The sequence below is a fragment of the Panicum virgatum genome, chromosome 3K (assembly GCF_016808335.1).
Source record: "Panicum virgatum strain AP13 chromosome 3K, P.virgatum_v5, whole genome shotgun sequence".
NCBI classification, from domain to species: Eukaryota; Viridiplantae; Streptophyta; class Magnoliopsida; order Poales; family Poaceae; genus Panicum; species Panicum virgatum.
In genome coordinates this window covers 11541850-11565022 of record NC_053138.1, presented here as the reverse complement: position 1 = coordinate 11565022, position 23173 = coordinate 11541850, and the positions used below count along the sequence as shown (strand labels likewise).

General features: G+C 46.3%; 6 protein-coding genes across 9 annotated transcripts; 4 read left to right on the top strand and 2 right to left on the bottom strand.

Moving 5' to 3' along the window:
* The first annotated feature begins 499 nt into the window (after positions 1-499).
* On the top strand, positions 500-1336 carry LOC120697575. The gene has a single exon (XM_039980846.1). The coding sequence runs from the start codon at positions 649-651 to the stop codon at positions 1012-1014; it is 366 nt and encodes a 121-aa protein (XP_039836780.1). The 5' UTR covers positions 500-648; the 3' UTR covers positions 1015-1336.
* Positions 1337-2527: 1191 nt separating this feature from the next.
* LOC120697572 (probable splicing factor 3A subunit 1) lies at positions 2528-6274 on the bottom strand. 3 transcript variants are annotated; one of them, XR_005684550.1, is made up of 5 exons: positions 4064-6193; positions 3676-3973; positions 3298-3352; positions 3017-3221; positions 2528-2910 (listed from the first exon to the last, which is right to left on the bottom strand). XR_005684550.1 is itself a non-coding variant. In XM_039980845.1 (2 exons), the coding sequence occupies exons 1-2, from the start codon at positions 6191-6193 to the stop codon at positions 3704-3706; spliced, it is 2400 nt and encodes a 799-aa protein (XP_039836779.1). In that variant the 5' UTR covers positions 6194-6274; the 3' UTR covers positions 3414-3703. The 3 variants fall into 3 exon arrangements, 1 of the variants encoding a protein (XP_039836779.1); XR_005684549.1 differs by lacking the exon at positions 2528-2910 and having other exon boundaries at positions 2951-3221; XM_039980845.1 differs by lacking the exons at positions 2528-2910; positions 3017-3221; positions 3298-3352 and having other exon boundaries at positions 3414-3973; positions 4064-6274.
* A 2249-nt stretch (positions 6275-8523) lies between these two features.
* LOC120697571 lies at positions 8524-9299 on the top strand. Its single transcript, XM_039980844.1, has one exon. It carries the CDS (start codon positions 8607-8609, stop codon positions 8985-8987), a length of 381 nt encoding a protein of 126 aa, XP_039836778.1. The 5' UTR covers positions 8524-8606; the 3' UTR covers positions 8988-9299.
* A 1870-nt stretch (positions 9300-11169) lies between these two features.
* Positions 11170-15767, bottom strand: LOC120697570. Its single transcript, XM_039980843.1, has 4 exons — positions 15590-15767; positions 15404-15498; positions 15230-15320; positions 11170-11454 (listed from the first exon to the last, which is right to left on the bottom strand). The coding sequence occupies exons 1-4, from the start codon at positions 15616-15618 to the stop codon at positions 11424-11426; spliced, it is 246 nt and encodes an 81-aa protein (XP_039836777.1). The 5' UTR covers positions 15619-15767; the 3' UTR covers positions 11170-11423.
* Positions 15768-15955: 188 nt separating this feature from the next.
* Positions 15956-18997, top strand: LOC120697569 (mitochondrial ATPase complex subunit ATP10-like). 2 transcript variants are annotated; one of them, XM_039980841.1, is made up of 7 exons: positions 15956-16157; positions 16264-16304; positions 16431-16494; positions 16598-16795; positions 17688-17759; positions 18281-18441; positions 18533-18997. In XM_039980841.1, the coding sequence occupies exons 1-7, from the start codon at positions 16029-16031 to the stop codon at positions 18648-18650; spliced, it is 783 nt and encodes a 260-aa protein (XP_039836775.1). In that variant the 5' UTR covers positions 15956-16028; the 3' UTR covers positions 18651-18997. The 2 variants fall into 2 exon arrangements, with proteins under 2 accessions (XP_039836775.1, XP_039836776.1); XM_039980842.1 differs by having other exon boundaries at positions 16005-16157; positions 16426-16494.
* A 547-nt stretch (positions 18998-19544) lies between these two features.
* On the top strand, positions 19545-22657 carry LOC120697568 (zinc finger CCCH domain-containing protein 34-like). The gene is made up of 3 exons (XM_039980840.1): positions 19545-19746; positions 19937-20044; positions 20919-22657. Exons 1-3 carry the CDS (start codon positions 19648-19650, stop codon positions 22218-22220), a joined length of 1509 nt encoding a protein of 502 aa, XP_039836774.1. The 5' UTR covers positions 19545-19647; the 3' UTR covers positions 22221-22657.
* Positions 22658-23173: the final 516 nt, after the last annotated feature.

Here is a 23173-nt window from a genome sequence, read left to right as displayed (position 1 = left end):
TGACAATAACAACCGGACAACGTATATATTAAATTAAAAGCTATATACCATCTATGTGGACCATCTGTTGGAAAGCGACGAGTATTATACACATAATTGAATGAGTCACCATATATACTAGAAAGTTGGTTGAATGCTTCAATATTGAGTAGGACACGAGTATTCTACGCGTTACTGGTAGTCAAGCAACATCTAGAACTCCCAAAATGCGAAACTAGTTTGCACACTACCATCGCGTGGGGCAACAACCATTAACCGCTCAAGCTGGCCCCACCGTCACGGCAATGGGAAAGGAACCGCGCCCTATCACCCGGCGGCACCTGGGCCCAGCCGTCGGTGGCCCAGAAAAGTAAAGAAAGCGACGGTAACACAGGAGCAGCAGTTACGGGCGCGTGACGGATCCGTGCAGGGATCACCGCCACGTGGCCAGGCGGCGGTCTTATCCCCTGCTCGTCCCCATCGCTTCCGTCTCCTCCCGCTCCGATCGCTATAAATTCCCCACCGTCCCCGAGCCATGGCACATCCATCACCAGCCTCGTTTCGCTTTCGCATCAAGCAATCAGCCGAAGCAAGCAATCTAGCAACTCCAGCCGCCTCAACTCCCAAGGCAAGAGGAAGCGTCGGAGAGAACCAATCGGCAGAGATCCAATGGCAATGGCAATGGCGACGGCACCGTCCTCATGCGCCGTGTCGTTCCCGGCCCGCCCGGCGGCGGCTGCCCGGCCCCGCGGCGCCGGTGGGGTGGTCTGCGCCGCCGCCGGGGCGGCGGAGGGCGGCAGCGGCAAGTGGTGGGCGCCGCTGCTGGGGTGGTCCGGGAAGGCCGACTACCTGGAGGCCCCGGCGCCGGTGGCTGCTGCCCAGGACGGCGCCGCGGCGGCGGCCCGGAGGCAGTTCGTGGGCGGGCTGACGGAGGAGAAGGCGCGGGAGCTGCGGGCGCGGATGGCGCAGACGGAGTCGTTCCACGACGCCATGTACCACTCCGCCATCGCCTCCCGCCTCGCGCGCTCCGCCTAGGCCGGGCCGGGGCCACACTGCCGCCGCGGAGACGAGGCAGGCGCGGACCAGCTCGCCGGCGCCGCCATCCCACCTCCGTCTCCGCGTGCGCTGTACATAGCTAGTAGTTGCCTAGGCGAGGAGTGATTAGGCGAGCGAGAGGGAGGGATTAGGGAAGGGGGACTCTGGTTTTTAGCGAGGGGATCCCGTTCCTGCTCTGATCCCTGCCGCGTGTGCATCTTGTTTTCGATCCCGCGATCAGTTACGGGTGGCAAATTGAAAACAATGTTTTGTTTGTGTTACCAATTCACTACGACCTATTCTCGGCTTCATGTTTTGAAAACATCGTTCTTGTTTGTTTGTGTTCGATTCAGCTCGTTGCTAACTTGCTTGGAGGCGGCAGTAATCGAGCTGGTCCAGGACGTCCTCGGCGTCGCTGAGCTCGTCCATAGACCGCGCCAGCGTGTCGTTCCGCGGCCCCGTGGCGAGCACCGGTCTCATCTCGCTCTCGGTCCGCCGCGGTCGCCAACGAGCCCGACCTCACGTCCACCAGATTCGCAGTCCTCCTGCAGCTGTGCCGCTGAGGAAGCCGCGAGCGGCACCAATGCGCGGGGAAGCGTGAGTGGACGTGGGCGCGGAGAGAGGAGGGCAGGCTGCCGGACTGCCAGTGTTGGAACTTGGAAGTGGGCCGTCTAAAGAATAGCCCAGTGGGCCAACTGATTTAGCAGGCCCCATCATCCTTTATTTTTGTTCTAGTTTTTTTTTTCAAAAAGAAAAATACTTTAGTCCGACTACAGTATTGAACTGTGAAAGAAAAATCACGGACCGTCAATACAGCAACGGTGTTAACATAACGCACATGCCCTTCCGCATGCGTACGCGATCAAGCATGAGGGCAGCGGGAAAACAAAGCGAGCGCACATTGTAGTTCCAGCTCCTGGATGAAACAAACTCCGTGTCCAGCTGCGCGTTAGAATTATCACCCCAGATTGCTCTTGCTTGGTATAACACAAGTACACGTCAGCAAGAACTCGCGCTTTAACTAGTGACTACTTCATACAGGTAACTAGTGCTGACAGAAGACATAGCAGAGACTCTAGTAACAGATATACAGATTAGTAATAGAAAATACTAACTCAAGTCAAATGCAACATCCAGATTGCATCACAAGGAAAGGGCGTAAAAAAAGTCCGCAATAGCCGCAACACCAGGCATGTTAAAATAATGAACCAACTGAAATGGGAATTTCGTAGAATTGCTATGCATTTGATGTGAAATCCCCTGAGAATCAACTCATCGAATGTAAGACATCAAAGTTTCAAACACATCAGCTAACACAAGGCCTTGCTTACCTAGCATCAACCACATGATTGCCATTTAATTGTGGTGACATGCATAGCAGAATATGTATGAAGTACCTGGTTGGCCGCACGAGCATCAATCGCATCAACCACCACACCATGTGACAACACGGGTGTTAGCTTCCGAACATGAATGGAAGAAACGGGAAACTGGAAGCAGCCATCCGACAATATTAAGAAATTCAAACTGAAGCCGGTACAAAACATTTACAGAAACTGGTTGTGAAGTTCCAAGAAGATATGGCGACAATCAACCCCGCTTTGTTTGGGTACCACAAATGCACTTCAATACATGTGGATTGGGGTGGAAAATGAACTAATTTTCAAGCCAATCCACCCCAATACACATGAATGGGGGTGGATTTTGATGTATCCAGACAAGACCTACGAATTAAGTTTTCAAGCTTGAACCAACACCCTAACAAGTAATATTGTGGATAGTTTGCTGTCCAATCATACAAAATACACTAGTGCCCAGCAAGTATTCAGGCCATTTTCCCCCTTGCCAAGGTGTGTGCAGATGGTTGAATGACTAATATATCTCGACATGCATTTTCTGCATCACATCCAAAGGAAAAACAGAAGTGGCAAGGGAATGAGTAATACATCATATATACTAGGTGGAAACTTGTATGCGCAGGTGCACATAAGCAACACCATACCAGAAAACAGGTATGCTGGTGAGTGGTGACTTGTGAAAACATAGCATTATAACAAAATTTGGTTAGCATAAAGGAACCATTTCTGCAGGAGCATATCAAAGCTTAGTGCAATAGTGAAAGCGACCAGAGAATGCATATCCCCAAACAAATACATTTCCTACTTCAAATGTTCCAGTAGCAGTTATGCAGTGGATGCCATGGCATTGTCAAAAAAAAATTCCAACAATCAGCAGCGTCATCTACGATGCAAAAAACAAGAATAACAATCTAACAGTCCAAACCTGCCAGAATAACCATTCAAGGAACAGTACCACCATCGATGTTGTAAAGAAGAATCTACAATAACACATACTCCCATAAGAAAAATAAAATCATAACGCAGGAGCTCTGCAGACACTAAGACCAACCAGAAGAAGCTAAAGAAGACATGTGATACAGAGTTTAAGTGGCCAGCTGGCCAAGGTATCCAGTAGCAAACCTCCAGTAACATACTACAAGCTACATCAAGGCAGAACCTCACACCATTGTTATAAGAGGAAAGAATAGCGTTCAGATAACGCCAAAGATTGTGCTCAAGAAAATAATATGAAAAATACCGCAGCAAGATCCAGTAAAAAGGTTCTCCATGATAGCTCTGAACAATGGTTCTACGCATTAACCTGACACTGAGCTGAGGTTGAAAATGCTTCATTTCTTTCTCCCACCACGCTCCCTCAGTGTTAGATTGATCACCACTCCAGGACCCACATTGTAGTAAGCAAGAGAAAGGTTGTCTTTGAGGAAACTAGTCCTCACACTCAACTTCTGCTTATTAGCAGGGAGCTGCAACTCTCCAGCAATCTGCTCCTTCAGACTACCAACTGTGTCTGACAGTGATTGGACACGAATCTCCAAAACTTGGCCACGCAGATTTCCTTCATCAAGGTTGGGTACAGATACTGAGATGCTAGCAGGACCCTGAAGACAGGAGACTACATTAGAATACCACAGGACAATATAGCAAAATAACTAGAACAACATGTAAAGTAAGGATGCCAGTGCCATTACCGGATGCTGAGTGAGGAACTGCTCTGCCGGGATAAGAGAAGCATCATCTGCTCTCAACCTCTTTGGTTCTGGTTCATCAGGTGGAGGTGGCTGCTCTTCGGCAGGAGGCTGTGGAGGCAGAGGCGGTGCTGGAGGCTGAGGGATTCCAATAGGATTGACCATGGGTGGCATGTGTGGTGGTGGGGGCATTGGAAATGAGCGCGGTGGACCAGGCATAAACTGAGTCTGGCCAGGAGGTGGAGGAATATTGGTTGGCATATGAACCATCTGTCCTGGCATCCTGATCATCTGCGGCTGCCCTGTTATCTGTTGTGGAGGTGGATGCATATGAGGCATCATATGTTGAGCTCCAGGCATATGAGGACCTGGTGGTGGGACAGAATACGGTGCTGGAGGGGCAATAAAGCGAGGAACATTAAGAAGAGGAAGTGGCTGAGGAGGTCGGGGCAATTGCATGCCAGGCCGGAGAGGCGGAGCTGGACCAGGAACATGAGAATTTGAAGCATCAAACTGTTCCTCACCACCCTGGGGCTGAGACAATGCATGAGTGGCAGTCCGACCAATGCTACCAGAATGACCATCCCAAATAACCAGCTTCGGCTGCTCATCCTTTTTCTTTTCAATTTCTGCCTTAACAGCATTAGAAACCTCTTCCTCAGTGGTCCCAAAAATATCAGGGCGAGTGCGAGCAAGACCAACAATGTTCCTTGAAATCTCATCATCAGGTGCAAGGGTGGTCTCCTTAATCTTGGCCAGCATCCTCTCTTTCTGCTCCTTGTACTTAGGGTCAATGAGTGAGATGCGCATGTGTTCCTCCATCTCGCTGATGGGAATCAGCTCCCCAGTTATCGGTGAGACAACAAACTTGGTTGGGTCCCTCTCTGCAGGGATCCTCTCCTCAGGCCTCTTGTAGTTTTTGACAATCCTCATAGGAGCCTCATCATCACCAGCCACCTTAACCTGCGCTGCTCCTTCATTCTCCTCAAGCTGTGCTGCCCGCATTCCTTCCTCAACAAGTTGCATCTCGTCTTCATCCATTTCCATCTCAACCTCCTTAGCTGGTTCAGCCATTTCCATCGCTTCGTCCTCTCCCAAATTCTGCATCCTCTTCCGGCGTTTCAACTCTTCCAGAGTAGGTGGCACAGGAAGCCCCTCATACTCATCCTCTGCAAATTCAATTGTCTCAACAACAACAAAATCATGCCAGTCGATCATTGACATCTGCATCCTTTCCTGCTCAATCTTATCCTCCGCCTGCTGCCTTGCCTGCTCCTGCGACCGATCCCACTCCAACCGATTCAGGCATCTCTCCAGCACCGTAGTCAGATCCTTCGACCCCTCCCTCAACTCCTTTAACAGTGCCGGCACCCCCTCTTCCGGCCTCAGCACACTCGAGTATGCATCCGTTAGTGATGTGAAGAATGGGAACATGCTGTGCGTGGGCCGGATAAAATGGAACTGCACGTTGTTGCTCTCACGCTGTGCCAGGCTCGTCAGGAAGTTCTTCCCGTTCCGGGCCACGAACTGCGCTGTCAGCTTGATGATGTCCAGCTCCTCCCCTGTGATGCCCTCGGGCAGCCGCACCGTGTACAGCTCCGCCTTGGGCGGCACCAGCACCTTGGCAGGCGGTGCCACGCGGAAGGGCGCGGAGTGGTCGGGCTTCGCATCTGCCGCCGCCGCAGCGCCATCAGCAGGTGCGGCGGCGCCGTCCGCCGGGGCCGCCGCTGGCGCGGCGGGGGGGCCTCCGTCGGGCTCGGCGCCCGCGGGGGCGTCGGAGCCGGGCGGCGCCGCAGCGATCTCGGAGACGCGGTGCTGGTAGTAGGCGTGGTAGGGGTCGGAGGGCTGGAGGAAGTTGAACTTGGCGTTGCCCTGGTTGAGGGAGATGATGCGGCGCTCGAACTCGGGCCCGTTCTTGGCGACGAAGACGGCGGTCTTCTCGACGATGGCGCGGATGTCGGGCGGAGGGTGGATGATTCCGATGGTGCGCGTGTGGGTGGCCACCGTCGCCGGCGGGTCCGCCTTCGCGCCGGGAGGGGGCGTGGAAGGCGCCGTCTGCTGCTGCTTGTCGGCGTCACCGACCGCGCCTCCGTTGCCCTCCGGCGCGGGGAGGGTCAGGATGGGGCTCACCATGGCGGCGGCGATGGGGATTAGGGTTTCGACGGGTTTAGATCGGGAGGGGAGACTTGCTTGGGAGTCGGGACTCGGGAGTCGAGACTCGACTCTCCGGAGTCGGAGTTCCCAAAAAAAAAAAAGACTCTCCGGAGTCGGAGGCCGGGACGGTAGATAGGTTTTGTTTGGGCCGGAATTCTTTTGAGTCGGTTCGATTTTTTTTATATTCAGAGTCGGTTCGAATTGATGTTCGATACCGACGTATGAACCTTTGGCCCATTTGCTTTATTCGAATTTGAATTTTGAAATGAAAACTCGATATGTTCCTTTGACGATACTAATATTTTGTTGACTAATATTTTGTTCGAACAATTTTGTTGACTGATATAACACATTGATTTTTCAAACTGAATACCTACTTTTTTTTGGCAAAAATAATACTTTTATCCTACTCGGTGTAGTTACCCGTCAGGGCAATCTCTTTTCTTTTTATGGCCTCATTCGGCAGCCCAGTTTACAATCTAGGTCTGTTTTCCATCCTGACCAAGATCAAGTGGATCCTAGGCTTCTCACTCAATCATGGACTGCTTCAAATCTTGGTCCTGAAAAATTCCTACGCCTCAAAAGCATTGTTCGGCTGGATAAGATCGGAACCGAATCACATTGTATTGATAATCTCATAGAACCATTGTACACATGCAACGTACAAAGAACCATTGCAGTGATAATGGGTGCATAAACATGCCGATATTTTCTTGAGAAAAATATGGACCACACACACACACAAAAAAAGACACTTGCAACCCAAATGAAGCGATACCTGTAAGACGGACGATTTCGTGAAATAAAACAAGTATGGTCTCAGAGGTTATACGACTATACGAGCTTGAAAGCAACGGTCACTGAGGGCTCCAGTAGCCACAAATTCGTTCTCTACACATCCCTCTGTTTTTTTTTTTTGCACAACCACACTCGTATTTACTACAAAGAATATTGCCTCAAAATCTTTACAAAATCACATAGCTAGTGTGTTTAGGACCTGTTTGGGAGCACTTATTGCGGCTTCGGTTTCACCTCTTTTGCGCAAAATAAGGTACTGTGACGCAAAAATCATTTTGTAACTCGGGGTAAACATAAACTAGAAAATGGGTAAAGTTTTTTTTCCAACGGTTTTGTCTTTACTGGTGAAGCCATTTTGAGATAGCCCTATTAAACGACATCTTATTGAATATCTAAATCTCCAAAAAGCGAGACTACCTGATCGAATTCTTTTGCAAAAAGAGGATCATGAAAGTCAACGTAAAGAAACAAATGCAGAGTCCTAGCTGGCCACCCTTTCATCTTGGGCAAAGGGTGGTTCTTACCACTTGGGTGCCCCTAGTCTATTTTCAACCATGAAAGCTAATATGAACAAACAAATGGAGAGCATTTTTATTCTTTGTTAGTAGGATCTTATCATGAACATTATTTCTTATAAGCATCTTGAAAGTTTCTTTATCATTATCTTGCATGAGCGGATTTTAATCGTGCCATCTTTCATCCTCAGTGGATGATATCTGTTTGGATCTATAGACTAAACTTTAGGTCTAAATTTTAGTCCATTATGTGATCCAAATAGGGGACTAAAGTTTAATTCTACATCAAAGTAAAATTTAGTCCATTAGTTCTCAAAATTCATCTAATTCGAACTAAACCAACATGCAAATTACGAAAAGATCAAACTACTCCTTACTATACGCACGTAGGCACAACAACAGGAGAATCTAACCCTAAACTCAGATTAGGTTGCGTGTGTGCTCTCCTCCCGTCCTCCGTGCCTCCATTACTCCAGGCCTGTTTGTTTGGGCTCCTCGCCGAGGGCTCCATGTGTGGAGCCGGAGCCACGGAGCTGCAATTTGTGGCTCCATCAATATAGTACAAAAATGGCTCTAGCTCCTCCTGCAGATGGTTAGGAGCGGCTCCACTGCTGCGCCTGTTTGATGCGGCTCCGACTTCTCCGGTCCGAAAGCTACGTGCGGAGCCGCCGGAGCCGAGTCGGAGCTTTCCCAAATGCGCCCTCCATATAACAACCGCTCCCAACGGCATCGCCGTCCCGGCCAGAAAAAAACAGCACCACCGCCAGCGCCTGAGCCCACAACCTGGACCCACGCGTCAGTGACCTGACGGCCCTGCGGAAATAGTAACCGTTTGCTGTACAGGCTGTCACGCCGTTAATGGCCACGTACCAGGATGGTGAGCACGTGTCCACGCGGCGGTCTTATCCGTTCGTCCATCCCATCCCTCCTCCTCCCCCGTCCGTCCCCGCTCCGGCCGCTATAAATACCCCGCCCACCCCTGCCGCCGAGGACCTCACCGCCAGCATCCTCCCCCATCTCCTCGCTCCAACCAAAGCAAAAGCAACCACCAAGCTCCAAAGCGAAGCGACCGATCCGGAATGGCGATGTCACCGTGCGCGGCGGCGGCCTCCGTCTCCTTCCCCGCCCGCCCGGCGGCTTCGGCGGCGGCGGCGTCATCCTCCTCCGCCCGGGCGCGCGCCGGCGTGGTCCGCGCCGCGGCGGGCGGCGGGGAGGGCGGCAGCGGCAAGTGGTGGGCGCCGCTGCTGGGGTGGTCGGGCAAGGCCGACTACATCGAGGCCCCCGCGCCCGCGGCCGACGCGGCCAAGGAGGCCGCGGCGGCGGGCAGGGGCAGGGCGTTCATGGGGGGCCTGACGGAGGAGAAGGCGCGGGAGCTGCGCGCGCGCATGGCGCAGACCGAGTCCTTCCACGACGCCATGTACCACTCCGCCATTGCCTCCCGCCTCGCCCGCTCCGCCTAGGCCGGGACGCCGTGGATCTAGCGCGCCGTCCGTGCGCGCGCGCGCGTGTATATGCATGTTGTGTCCTGTTTTTCTTCTTCCTTTTCTTCTTTGATGAGTTGGGGATTCGTTCCCCCATTGCTGTTGCTGTTGTGGAGTAGGAGGCGAGAGAGCAAGGGAGGGGGCTCTGGTTTTAAAAGCACCCCACCCTTCGCCGGCTCCCCGATCTGCTCCGATCTGGAGCTTGAAATGTTGTTCCCGAATCATTTCCGGTCTTCGCTGAAATGGCAGATCCGCGAAAAGTTGTCGCAAACTTGATGAGATTGGATCCCAGACATTGTTCCTGGCTTGCTGTAATTGAGATGCATTTGCGCCTCCGCGCCTCGCTTCGACTGTCGCTTCCGCCTGTGGCCGGCCAGATGCCCAGATCCGGTGGAGCTGTTCGAGCCCCCATTCTGCCCCGGTTCGATTATTTGGATTTGGCCGATCTTGTTTAATGATTGAGCTGAGGTTCATCTTATCTTACCCACTATAATTAGCCGTTACACTACATACACCCCGACGCGTGTCGACGACCAATCGCCAATCAGTCAGTGATGTTGCCAATGATGCTTTGATTGGCTGTGGTTTGGTTACGAAGCAGCGTGCACTCCTGCATACTGCCTCTCGAACGGATCGGCATTGTTGCCGCGCAGATTCGATCTCCTCCCTCTCGGCGCATTGCAGGAACCTCGATCAGAATTCTGAAACCGTATCTCGCACCGTGCCCCCTCGGCCTCCCTTGGACCCGACCAAGAGAATATGTACGGCACACTGGGCGCATTTTCTAAATCCGTAATTAATTGCTGACACCGACCTCTCTTAAAGTAACCGATCGACACGCCAATCAATTGAGGCCCTTGAAACGCAATTTTTTCGAAAGAATCTTGCTAATTTGAAGTACTAAATAAATAAAGTCTATTTATAAATTTTTTTGCACAGATGGGTTGTAAATCGCGAGACGAATCTAATGATCCTAATTAATTCATGATTAATCCACAATCAGCGAATGTTACTGTAGCATCACTGTTGCAAATCATAGATTAAGTAGGCTCATTAGATTCGTCTCGCGATTTACAGTCCATCCATGCAAAAAGTTGTAAATAGATTTCATTTAGTACTCCATGTATGTGTCGAAACATTTTATGTGATGTTTTTTTTACGGAGTTTATGGGGTGTGAACTGTTTAACAGGGGTCTACTTGTTGCCGGGAGGAACGCGCGAGGGCACCGCAAACGCAAAGCTGCCGAGGAAAAATGGAGCCAGTGGCCGGCCCCGTGCAGGCGCGGCTGCTTATTTTTAGCCACGAGCGGCGGTGCCCCAACGTGCCCTGGAGGACATGGGGTATCTTTCTCGTACAGTACACGGTCCGGATCAAAATAATTAATGATCCACTCGTACTCGTTGTTTGCAAATAATATTAGTACAAGTATGTGTAGTTATGCTTACTTATTCCTCACAGAGTGAGAAAAGCATCATGTAAAATAAAAGCTTAAAATTTACAGATGGCGAAGTTAATCCGCCAATCAGCACTGCGGCAGCGTGAAAAATCTTAAGTTGACGGATCAAGGCGCCACTTGCATTGCCGTGTGCAGCTGTGGAGCGACCCGGCTAAACAATTGATTTTTTAGTTAAGCGGTTAAACAATTGTTCAGCTGGTGCGGATTTGAGAGGAGGGTTGCTGTCCGAGTCCAATCCGTACATGCGATGATGGAAGCAGCCAAAGACGGCACGGGCGCACACCACAGCAGCTGCCGGCCTCGTCGATAACAAAGACCGTGTCCCCACGGCCTGATGCTTAAACCATCACTACCAGCTGAGCTGTGCAATGGACAAAATGCCGAATGCCAGCTACAGAGGCGTATGCTCGCATTTGTTTGGTGATGATGCCATGACGATGGTAACAAGACCATGCATCAACAGAGAAACAGGTAGCACTAGGAGAGAGATTTACAAGTGTGTTTCCATCTCACACGGAGCAAAACGTTGTGGATCGACTTGAGAAAAAGAGCACAAAAGAAGCCACCAGGAAAGATCGTAACCAGCCATTCGTTACCTGGTGGGTTCTGGTATCATGCTTTTGCTTACAGAGCTTGAAAGCCCCCCCCCCCACCCACCCACCTTAAGAGTACCATTTCAATCATTCCGATGTACCAGTAGCATCTAACATAATCAAATCATTCATTAACGCAAGCCAATGACTTATGAATGGATATATATTTCTCGCTGTCAGGATTATTTCGAGTGCTCAAACTCTATCCTTTTGGCAAACATAATAGCATGAGCAGAAGGAAATATAGGTAGGTACATGGCACACTAGTCAATCTGAAGACCCAGTCAGCCCTTATCCAATGCGGATTCAATATAATCAAAATTGCGGTCTGAAAACTCATCTCCTGATCTTTAGAAGGATGCAACTCATTTGCTCTCTACATCATATAGCTCCGATCTGAAAGAACAAAGGTAAACCAGATAAGAACAACCAGGTTATATCTCTTTGCGGATTATGCTAGCATAGATCTTCACTACCAAAATGATAAGAGTCACCCTCAAGTCCTAATGAAGAAAGTGTATCTGTAATTCTGTGCATATGGACAAACCAAATAGAGAAAACATGGAAGTTGCAAGAACAAGTTCAATATGAAAATGCTAATAACGGCATCAGGCACGACAAGCACTCACAACAAATCAAGCACTAACAGACATAAAAGATTGGAAACAAGTTTGCACAAAAAGAAAAGATGGGATGCCTTTTTCAGACAGGAAATACATACAAGAATGTCAACCTCGTATCTCTTTGTGGGTTACCATAGGATTTCACAGCTATATAATAATTTTAAGAATTATCGTCAAGAAGAAAGTTTATCTGTAAATTTGTGCACATGGACAATTCAAAGAGGCGTGGAAGTTGCAGGGAACTAGTTTAATACGAAACTGCCATCAGGCATAAGTGCATGAAAAGACAACAGAAAGATACAGGCATACAGCAATTCTATCACTAGAAAGCGTGAAGATAGGTAGTCATGCACAATAAAATTAACTGGCATGGTAGATGCGGTCACAACCATTGGCAGTGTAAACCAGTTTGCACAAACAAGAACAGCAAGAATGAAGGGGCGCCTTTTCAGACAGGAACTATAGAAATGATTAGCCCATTCTCCCTACTTTAATATGTAATGTGTAAACAGGATTGTAGCACCAAGATTTACATGTATCAAGAACACTTCATAGTAAGAGTAGAACTTAAGAAAGTGGTTCCAGTTCCTCGTTCAGAATTCACATTTCATTCATAGGTTCACACATATTATATGAGCCATTCATTCTGAAAACACAGGCAATTCAATATGGGATGGCAAACAGACAATGATTTGACTGTTGTCCTCACACCCTGGACTTTGATTATACAATGCAAATCATGCTTTTTGCTGACACACAGTTTTTACTTCATAGAGGATTTGACGTAATATACCCATATGCCCAAGTAGTTCAATACAAGAATGTGAGTTTGGATATACTCCAGGTTAAATCGGCCCAAAGCATTAAATCTCCATCCAATCTTTACAAAAGTTAGACATTAGCATGAAAGTCCATTTCACTTAAAGTGCTATATAAGAGTTTATTGTGAGCCGCCAATTCTGATTATAACACCAGGGCCTCGAAACAAACTAACAATACATTATTATAGGGAAAATGATAGCATCACCATCAGGCATGACAGGCCCACTGAAGCACTAACAGACATACAGACTTGGAAACTACTTTGCACATGCAAGAACAGCACGACATCCGAGTTTCCTTTTCCAGACAGGAGCTACAAATAAGAATGTTCAGTTGTATGTCTTCATGGTTTAGCTTAAAGTAGGCTTTCACATAAAATAATAAAAATTATTTTCATGGAGAAAATCTGTCTGTAATTTTGCGCATATGGACCAACAAATTGAGACATGGAAGTTGCAGCAAATAAGTTCAATATGAACCACTAGCCATGCCATCAGGCATGATAGGTCAACTGAAAGATACAGCGATTAAATGACAAACACACACATATGCAGAATAAAAAAACACTGGTGCACAGAACCACCATCATCAATGTAAAAACAGTAGCAAGAACAGGGAAAGCAGGGGCACCTTTTCAGAGAGGAACTACATACGAGAACATAGTCTGCCTATATAGGTTCATACTTCCTATGATATACAAGAACATAGCCTACTCATTAGGTTCTTACACCCTGTGTCCAGGATTGTAGTACCAAGTTTTACATATATCAGGATCAGTTAATAATAATAGTGAAAATAAGAAGAGCTGTTCCAGTTCCTTGTTCGGTACTCACATTTGCTCCATAGGTTCACACATTATGTAACCTATCCATTCTAATCTACAGTAAAAAAGGTAACTCAATATGGGATGGCAATAGGACTATGTTTTTACATCCTGAACTTAAGGACTCCTAGATCAATGCAGGTCAAGTTTTTGCTCGCACATACGATTTTTAGTTTATGGAGAATTTCACCTAACATGCCTAAACTTCAAGTACTTCAATAACACAATGATTCATTTCAACTCCAATACCATAAGAGTTTCATGTGTGCTTCCTATTCCCATGATAACATCATGAATCATGAATCAAAGAAAAGATAATCATGTCATACGTCACAAACTAACAATACGTCACAAAATCTGGTGCATAAGCACCACCATCATCAATGTAAAAACAGTAGAAAGAACAGCAAAAGCAGGGGCACCTTTTCAGAGAGGAACTACATACAAGAACATAGTCTACCTATTTAGGTTCATACTTCCAATGATATATAAGAACATAGTCTACTCATTTAGGTTCATACTCCTGGCGTAACCAGGATTGTTGTGCCAAGGTTTACATATATCAGGATCAGTTGAAAATAATAGTGACAATTGGAAATTAGAAGAGAAGTTCCTGTTTCATGTTCGGTACTCACATTTGCTGCATAGGTTCACAAATTATATAAGCTATTCACTCTCATCTACAGTAAAAGGGTAATTCAATATGGGATGGCAATAGGGCTATGATTTTCACATCCTGAACTTAAGGACTCCTAGATCAATGCAGGTCAAGTTCTTTGCTGACACATGATTTTTAGTTCATGGAGGATTTCACTTAACATGCCTAAACTTCAAGTACTTCAATAACACAATGATTCGTTTCAAGTTTTCAACTCCAGTGCCATAAGAGTTTCATGTGTGCTTCCTATTCCCATTATAACCTCATGAATCAAAGAAAAGATAAGCATGCATGGAATTTTCCACGTCACAAACTAACAATACATTGTTCTAGGACAACCCCAACCCTGGATAGATTCATAATATAGTAGATTATCATAAAACCTAGATACAATTCTCTTTGATAGTTTATTTCTTCCTATAACATGCACCCAGATGTTCACAGAAAGTAGACCAACTGTATATAGGGATCAACTCTGACTTTTGGCAGCTTGGATACTTTACCCTGCTTTATTCCAACTTATGTTGATCATAGTATGGCCAAGTCACTAATCATTTCCATGTGGGAAACATAACAATATAGTGATCATGACTCAGATGGTGAGACATAAAGATTGTTAAGTTCATATGATCATATTCTGCTACACTCTTTTTTCCTTCATTTTAATTCTTTTTTTAAGAAAACTGTGATTGCCAGATATCCTATTTTCGAATGTGGCTGTGCAGAGTTGCCTTTTTTCTTTTTTGTTATACTATAAGGGAACTTACAACAACAAGTTCTGCTCTGCATTTGATACAGATGCCATATGACCACTCATGTTTTGTAATTGGTACAAGTAAGAAAACAACTTATCTGAATGTAAGTTTCATAGCGAGCACCATCAACATTACTGACTTCTACTATTTCTCTCCTGATGAATATTTACCAGATATTATCAAATATACATCTGTCTCTAGCTCACTAACAAGCACATTTGTTTGCTCTACAATTGGATACCATATTGCTGGGGGGTTGCAATGTCTGCCATATTATAATGTCGTGAAACTACAGCCGTTCGGTGTTCCTATCAGCCATCAGCATTACCAGCCAAGCACAAACAGGCTGAGCCATAGTTTTTCCTTAAGAGAATAAGCTGTGCCAGAATTCGCAGCATCAGAAATGTTCCAGCAGAACAACCGACCATCCAATAAAAACAGGGGCACATAAAGGGGAGCACGAGCGTGCGGCGAGAGGAGGAAGACGTACATGAGGTAGGCGCCGTGGGCGAATGCGCCGGCGAGGACGCCGTAGAAGAGACGGTCCCTCAACACGGGGTTGTTCCGCAGCCCGATCCTGACTGCCCCGTCGAGGTCGAACCAACCGAAACACAAGTCAGCACAGCAAATGAAGGGGGATTGGGGCGGAGGGTGGAGAGCGTACTGAGGGGGAGCACGGGGGCGTAGACGAGCGGGAGCAGCAGCATATACGGCGGCTTCCGCTTATGCTGCGGGGGGCGCCTCACCGCCGCCGGATCGCTGATGCGAGAGGACGATGCAAGTCAGTGAGATCACTGGTGGAGCAAAAGGAGAAGCCGAATCGAGTAATAGTGGATACTGAATCGCTTACTCGAACTGCGAGGAGGAGCGCGACGCCATGAACGGTGCCGGCGCCGGCGACGGAGGAGAGGGGATCGAACCGAATGGAATCTGAACGGGGAATCCCGATTGGTCTGCTGGCGTCGCGTGCTTCTCCTCCTCCCGCAATTGGTTTTGCTCAGTTCGGCGCCGCCGGTTTTGGAACTCCGTGGAACCGGTGGTTTCTACTGGAATACGCCTCCTCATGGTGATTACGTATTGCGTAGTGGGGTGGTCCGTGGGCCGTAGTCCGTGGGCCGTTGGCCAAATGTGTCTTCCTGGACCAGGCTCTTCTCGTGCTGAAACAACGCCTCGGCCCAAAATGATGAGGGTAGGCCCGGCCCAAATTTTTAGTTCCACGACTCAGCCCGATCAGTCTCGCGGCTCCTCCTGACCCGAGTCGATCGGCGGCGGCGGCGGCGACGACGACGATGCTGAGGGCGCGGCGGGCGGCGGGTGGGCTGCTCCGCCTCGCCGGCGCCGCAGCCGGTGTCCAGAGTGGCGGTGCCCCTCAGCTCGCGCGCGCGGCATTCACTCGTGGCTTCCTGGATCTCCACAAGGTATCCGCTTCGTCTCCGTCGCTCCTCCATTTCTCCGCAGCTGCAGTTAGTTTGAGGGTTAGAGCGAGAGAGTGACTTGTCGTTCTCGTGTTGCTGGGGTAATCAGATGGCGAGCAAGGAGGCCATCGAGAAGGAGAAGGCCAGGCTGTAAGGCTCCTCTGCCCCCACCTCGTTTTACTAGCTATTCATAGTTACGGCTGCAAACTTCTCTGCAGCACTGTGTGGAATATGGATGTACCATGTGATGGTTTGGTTCTGATTGGTCTAGTGCAGTAAGGATGAGATGAGTAGGGGCTACTTCGCTGACATCTCCGAGATCCGCAAGAACCATGGCAAGGTATACCACCTATGAAGCTGTTTCTAGTATGGAGTAGCTCACATTTCGTTGCTGTTGATGAGTTTGGGTGACTGGTAATCACACTGCGATCGAAATGGTTCAGATTGCAACTGCAAGTAAGGTTATCATCCCGGAGGCTGATGCTGTGAAGTTTCCTGATCTGGCTGTGGAGTCCCCTGATGGCGGGGCTTTGCACCTGCCTCTTGTTGTGCCTGCTCCGCAAGATGATGATGTTGAGGCTGGTGATGGTGTCATTCCTGATGCTTCATTAGTCTGCCTTTCCTTTCGTGCAAGCTCTCAGGTATTTGATTGACTGTTTAGCTAAACCCTGCAGTTCACATCTGCCTGGTTTGTAACCATGGTGGTGTGCATTCCAACTGTTTGTTTTGCATTACATTTGCAAAATTCTTACCGTTACATCTCCTAAGTTACTGTATACTTGTTAGATACATGTACATAGGATCATATATTTTGACCGGATGGTCTTGGGTTTTATTTGTATCAGTGATAAATCAAGAGTTAACAAATCACTGGTCATGTTTCTATTATAGCATCTTCATCCAACAAGCTTTGTACACATCAATGATTAAAGTTGCATTCATGTAGCTTCCTGGCCTGGTAGATTGTTTACAGAAGCTTTTATCCTGTCATTCAGGTTCAATTTCGACCAACTACTTCCCACTCTGCAGGTAGAAACTTTTAGATTTGAATTTCTAGGCATGACGACATGACATCCATCTACAAGTTCTCTCACTATGGTAGTGAACAATTCAGTGTAGACTAGTGTGCCCACCAGTGCATGTTGATTGTGAATTGATGGTCTGAATGTTGATTATAGATTGATGGGCTGAATGCTGACAGTGTGCTATCAAATGTATGTGCACTTTGTTAGATGCCCCCAAAAGGGTTGCTACTTAGGTCTGCAGATGCTCAGATCTTTTTCACTTTTTCTCTAATATACTTAATTTGTGGCTTACATTTTTTCATGGATTAGTATTTGGTCACTGATACTAAGATTGTTCTTCTCCAATATGATATACACTTTTCGTTGGTGGTCCCTTGTAATTATTTTGTTCGAAATATATAGTTGATCTAGTTGTTTACATTTGCATTGACTTTATGCATTTAAAGCTTATATGCTAAGTGAATCGTAGTGATTCAACGGCTAACTGGATGTGCCTTTTGCTTAATAGAAAATGACAGAATCATGGAGTTCACCTTTCCTGGATGCATTCGGTGCTGACAAGAACATTCATGTTTATGAGGTACCAGTACATAACGATTTTTGTTTTCTGTTTGATGCCAAGTATGGAGTACCACAAACAGTATTCAAATCAAAATAAATGAAGGAAGATATTGGATGGCACTCGATATATCCTGTAACTATAGAAACATTTATTATCAAGCTCTTTTTGTCAATTCTCTCACCAAAATCTTCTTATGTAACACTAGCAGTAATACATTATTCAAATTAAACTCTTCCTGTTTTACAGGTTGTGAAAATATTAAGACGCTCTTGTTTACATGATTGCCATTTACATGATCCAATCTATAATAGTTTTAATTGTCAAATTATGGTCAGTTACTTTACCTATGCTTATTGCCAGAGCTAGCACAATTTTTTATTTAATCTTTTCATGGCATGCACATAATAAAAGAGAATATTTCCAATAGTTAATCTTTTGTTAATTAAGTAATTAACCTGTAAGCTTTTGAATAGTGCTGAGGGGAAACAACACACTAAACTATTCTAAGCGAGCTGAAAGGGAAATATTTTGTGTTCCAGGTCTCATTTATAGATTCTTGGTTATTATCGTCGGGCCCTGTGAGACGAGCATTCCTCAAGGTGATGAGGAAATCTAACAATCCTCACAGACATGTCGTATATGCTTTTGGGGACCATTATGACTTCCGGAAGAAGCTTCAGATTATAAACCTTCTTACTGGGTAACCTGAATTCCTTTCCCTTCAGTAGTTTGTCAAAAGCTAAAAGTTTGTATTCTTGTCGATATAAGGTAGTTCAACTCTTGAACCGCAGATACATATACCTGGTCGACCGCGAAGGAAGAATAAGATGGCAAGGTTTTGGATCCGCAACAGAAGAGGAGTTGTCGTCGCTAACGGCATCTGCCTCCATTTTGTTAGATGAAAAATGAGATTGGGTTTCTACCTATTTTTTCCTTGTAACTTTTGGTGGATGAAATTTTGTTTCATAGCAACTTCAAAGTGTTTTCTACCTTCTCATTTGGCAAATGGAGGCATTTTTTTCGCTGCTGTTAATAAGCATGGGATGGCTGGTTTTTTTGGGTTTCCAATCACACTGTAGCGACTATGCAGCATGGATATTCTGGTGCCAAATGATTTCCATGCCATATGTAACAGTTTACAGGAACACAAATCCTAACTTCTGTGGTTATTAAGACTGCTGACCTGATTGTGGGTCTATTTTTGTACAATAAGTTACGTGAAGATATGGAAAGTCTCTTTTGTTCGTCTCCTTTTATTCCGAGGGAGGATTTGATTGCCCCGGAACATGCATAGTTAAAGAAGACGATGCACCGGATTTTGATACGTTTTCGCATGATTCTGTACCTAATTTGTTTTTAGGTTCGAGATTGGCTGAGTTTCCGACATTCATAGAATTCCAAGCATATGTTTAGTTTTGCATTACATTATTTAAACATAGTATTCGCACAAACGCTCATATATGCCATATGTTTAGTTTATCCTAGGGGCTCATAAACCCCTAGGATAAACTATAAACGCACAGAGCCAAGCATTGGAAGTTTTGCATTACGTTATGACAATAGAAGTAGAACTATGCAAATTTGAGTTAGTCATTTAGAAGAGTGTAGTTTGAAATATGATGGTAGAAAAAATGTCCTTTTGTGAAACTTAATTCTTAAAGGGTTTTGTTAGTTCTCCAAATGAAATTTACTCTTAATTTCACTAAAGAAGAGAAAAATAAAATGAACAGCACTCTCCTCGTAAAAATCTGTGGCAAATCACGACCTTTTGAGGGGCCCATATGCAATTGACGAAGAAATCAACAACTGGCTAGTTGATGGCAGTTCATTGATCGAAAACCCCAAAGCCATCGATACCGGCGCCGCCTCCCCATTTCCGGCACCGCCGCCGCTGCCGAGTGAAGCGATGGTGGACACGGCGGCGGGAGATGGAGAGGACCCGAGGTGGAGGCGGAGCAGCACCGATTGCGTCTCCTTCCTCGCCTCCCGCTTCGCCTGCACCAAGGTAGTACCCTAGTCCTTAGCTACCAAACCCTTCGGCGGTAAAGCCCTAGTCCGGTGCCGCCATTTCTGGGTTTTTTGCGTTTCGGCACCGGAAAGCTGCTGTTGGAGACAGCTTGGGGACCCATTGGTTGGTTTTGGTGGTTGATCAGATTCTCGCTTTCTCTCTGGTGTGTTTGGGGTTTTTGTTGCAGGGGACGAATTGCGAGTTCCGACACAGCGAGGGCGCGCGGTTCAGCCCGAGCTGCTGGTACTGGTTCCAAGGCAACTGCGTCAATCCGAGCTGCACCTTCCGCCACCCCGTGAGTGATCGGAGCCTGGCCGCTGTGTTAAATTCCTTGGATGATACGCTGTGTTGGTGTGTTTGCTGTGTACCATGAGTAGAGAATGTGCTCTGGTTCGGTACTTGATAGTTGATAATGACGGATGCAATTGCCAAGCTTGTGCTGTTATAGTTTTGGTGACTTCATGTGCAGAGTCTGTTTGAAAAATCTTGCTTTGTTGAAAGGTTTTATAAGAAAGATGAGATGGCAGTGCTCTGGGCCAATGGACTGAGCAACTTATTAGGAACATTTGCAATGTTGGAACATTGGTCCAGAGGGCTTGTTGGTTCGAGTGATGGAGTCTATTGATACAATACAGGCAGCCCATTAGACTGCAATCAATTGCATACAAGCAACCTATTGGACTACCGCCGATGGACTCTCTACAGTATTGGGGACTACCTTGCGCGCAGTGCCGGTTGGAGTCTACAGTAATTTCCTGAAAAAAATGGTTGTTTGTGCGGCAACATTGACCAATTCCATGCTCTTTCTCTTGTGCTATGGGCATGTGGCGTTGCTGATGTATGTAAATGAGTTCAGGGATGGAGAGGACAGTACATTTGATCCAGTGGTTGAATTTATTTGTGTTCATCAATTCATTTCCTGATGTACAGATAAGAGGCCGCCATGTGCTATTTAGTATTTCTGTCTGTAGCATAGAAAGCGTTCATTTGTTTGTTAACTTGTTCATAATTTTTTATTGAAGTAACTTACATTCTCCACTTTCTACTTTATGCTTTGATCCCTTGAATTAATTCAACTGACTCGCTGAACCTTAGCTTTTCATTAGCTTTCTTGGTTATATAGTTTTGTACAGTGCTTGTTATCTCATTACACCCTTATCATCTTGCAGCCATTGGAAAGCTTGAACCAGACCAAACCCTTGGCTGATCCACTTCCATCATATTCTTCTGCTTCTGTCAAGGCAGCTAGTCCTTGTTACTTCTACTACAACTCATACTGTAAGAAGGGTGGCAGTTGCCCCTTTCTACATGAACCTCCAACTTTTAACAGTGTTGTTGGAACTTGTTCTGGATCCACCATTGCTAACATTGCTGTACATGGAATTTCTGCTATAGAAGAGAAGATTGAATCATCGAAATGTGCTCTTGCTAATCCTTATCAAGGCAGCCCTGAACACATAAAGAAACATCACTCGAAAGGAGTTTCAGAGTCAAGCAGTCCCGTATTTAATGGAGCTACTTCTAATGCACCTGAAACATCAGCTGACAAGGTTGGATACATGAAAAGCTCCATGCCGTCTGATCACAGTTCAGGAGATTCAGGAATGGAACATGCAGAACAAGACGAATCACGTGATTCCTCCCCTGGATTTGATGTGCTTGTGGATGATGGACTCGTCAACGAGATTGATCTTGAGCATCAATTGGCACAGGAAAGAGACACTGAGGTGCTTAATGTGAAACATTATACTGGAGACCCAACTGTTTATGGTCTGGATTATCATGATGCAGATTACCAGGAACAAGGACTTAGTGACTTTGAACGTGGCTGTTATCTTAATTATCTTGAAGGAGTTCAAGGGCATGATTATTTTACCACTTTAGGACATATACCACAGAGTAGATTAGATCTTGTAAAGTCCACTTCTGAAGGACATGTCAAAAGATTCTTCGACCTAAGAAGCTTAATGGGCTCGTGTGCTGACTTTGATCATCGGAACACTGAGATTGGACACATATCAGGGCAAAGACCTGAGAGGAGAAGAAGTGCAAAGGGCAAGAATGGTCGCACTAAGAGATGTCGTATTCAAGAATCCAGGAATGGTTCTGAAGAGACCGAGCAAAGACCAACTCAGCGCATGCAAAATTCGTTGATGGGAGATTGTTCTCGTTCTCTTGTCTGTGCAACCATCAGAGGACAGAAGAAGAAAAGTAAGAGAAAGCAACAACATGCTCATCCTGCTAGATCATCAAACTATACTAATGCAAATGCAAAGCACTTTGATGGTCCTGAAGATTTTATGGGTCCAAAGTCCCTTGTTCAGATAAAAGAAGAGAAGTGTAGATCAAGGTCAAGTATTAGTCATCCCACTGTTCGCGTGGCTCATGGGAAATCGTTCTCAAATGATTTTGCGGGGCCCAAATCTCTGAGTGAGCTTCTGAAGGCCAAGGGTAGGACTCCTGCTGGTTAGGGAATCATTCTGTAGCAAGTGTATGTGTATATCGTGACCTTGGTCAGAATGATGCCAGTGAAAGCTAGGTTTTGCTATCATAACAATCAACTTGGAAGTACTTTTGTGAAACATAATGGAAAATGTTGATTTCCGGCAGTCTCTGAACAAAGTGTTAAGAAGACGGTGAGTGTGACTGTGAGGAGGATGAAGGGACCTGTATTCAGGACTTTCTTTTGCTTACTGCCGTGATTGGTAAATGACATTAACCCACTTGTTTACTTAGTGTTGCTCTTAACTGTAAAATGGTGCTTTCTGGATATGAACTTCTGTTGCGCTGTTGGATACCATCCATTGGATGTGGAACAGTCATCAACGATCCAATGGATATGGAACAGTCATCAAAGTTTTTTACGTACATCAGCTTATTTACAAGCCAGAGCGAACATTTCTACCTTTGTCCCTTCTGCTTTGAATTATGATAATTTATGAAATTATCGTCTTCTAAGTTGATTAATTGATTTTGCATGGATGAAATTATTAACTAGCATGTGCATTGTTTATATGATGGGTACCAACGTATTGATGCTAAATAACATCCCTGCAAGTTATACTCAGCCTTTTGTCAAATTTCCTTCACCATCTATTTGTGGGTAATTATTTTGTTGAACGAAATTATGCACATGGATGTTTGCTGCTTCTACTGCCTTTAATGTTAATATACTACAGAGCTGACACCACTCCCATTTTTTCAAGCTTCCACATCACTTAGGCATCACTAGCTGCAATGTTGGAAGTTATGCCTAGACATTCTCTTATTTACGGGCTTCACTCAGAGCCAATATTGTGAAGGGCCTATAAGAAGGCTAAATGATACTGCACTATCTTGAAAATGCTCATTTCGCGGTCTAGCTGTGTGAGATAAACAAGACTCTGTCGCCATGCCATGTCGGTCCAGACTCCAGAGACAGACA

What these genes read in the sequence shown, in the direction of transcription:
- LOC120697570 (XM_039980843.1), bottom strand. Translation starts at nt 15,618, where the DNA reads ATGGCGTCGCGCTCCTCCTCGCAGTTCGA. An exon ending in CGCCCCCGTGCTCCCCCTCA is followed by an intron (nt 15,321 to 15,403) that starts GTACGCTCTCCA and finishes TCGACGGGGCAG; the next exon opens with TCAGGATCGGGCTGCGGAAC. An exon ending in GCCCACGGCGCCTACCTCAT is followed by an intron (nt 11,455 to 15,229) that starts GTACGTCTTCCT and finishes TTGTTCTTTCAG; the next exon opens with ATCGGAGCTATATGATGTAG.
- LOC120697572 (XM_039980845.1), bottom strand. Translation starts at nt 6,193, where the DNA reads ATGGTGAGCCCCATCCTGACCCTCCCCGCGCCGGAGGGCAACGGAGGC. An exon ending in AGTTCCTCACTCAGCATCCG is followed by an intron (nt 3,974 to 4,063) that starts GTAATGGCACTG and finishes TCCTGTCTTCAG; the next exon opens with GGTCCTGCTAGCATCTCAGT.
- LOC120697568 (XM_039980840.1), top strand. Translation starts at nt 19,648, where the DNA reads ATGGTGGACACGGCGGCGGGAGATGGAGAGGACCCGAGGTGGAGGCGG. An exon ending in CCCGCTTCGCCTGCACCAAG is followed by an intron (nt 19,747 to 19,936) that starts GTAGTACCCTAG and finishes TTTTTGTTGCAG; the next exon opens with GGGACGAATTGCGAGTTCCG. An exon ending in GCTGCACCTTCCGCCACCCC is followed by an intron (nt 20,045 to 20,918) that starts GTGAGTGATCGG and finishes ATCATCTTGCAG; the next exon opens with CCATTGGAAAGCTTGAACCA.
- LOC120697569 (XM_039980841.1), top strand. Translation starts at nt 16,029, where the DNA reads ATGCTGAGGGCGCGGCGGGCGGCGGGTGGGCTGCTCCGCCTCGCCGGC. An exon ending in TCCGCAAGAACCATGGCAAG is followed by an intron (nt 16,495 to 16,597) that starts GTATACCACCTA and finishes GAAATGGTTCAG; the next exon opens with ATTGCAACTGCAAGTAAGGT. An exon ending in ATTATAAACCTTCTTACTGG is followed by an intron (nt 18,442 to 18,532) that starts GTAACCTGAATT and finishes CTTGAACCGCAG; the next exon opens with ATACATATACCTGGTCGACC.
- LOC120697575 (XM_039980846.1), top strand. Translation starts at nt 649, where the DNA reads ATGGCAATGGCAATGGCGACGGCACCGTCCTCATGCGCCGTGTCGTTC.
- LOC120697571 (XM_039980844.1), top strand. Translation starts at nt 8,607, where the DNA reads ATGGCGATGTCACCGTGCGCGGCGGCGGCCTCCGTCTCCTTCCCCGCC.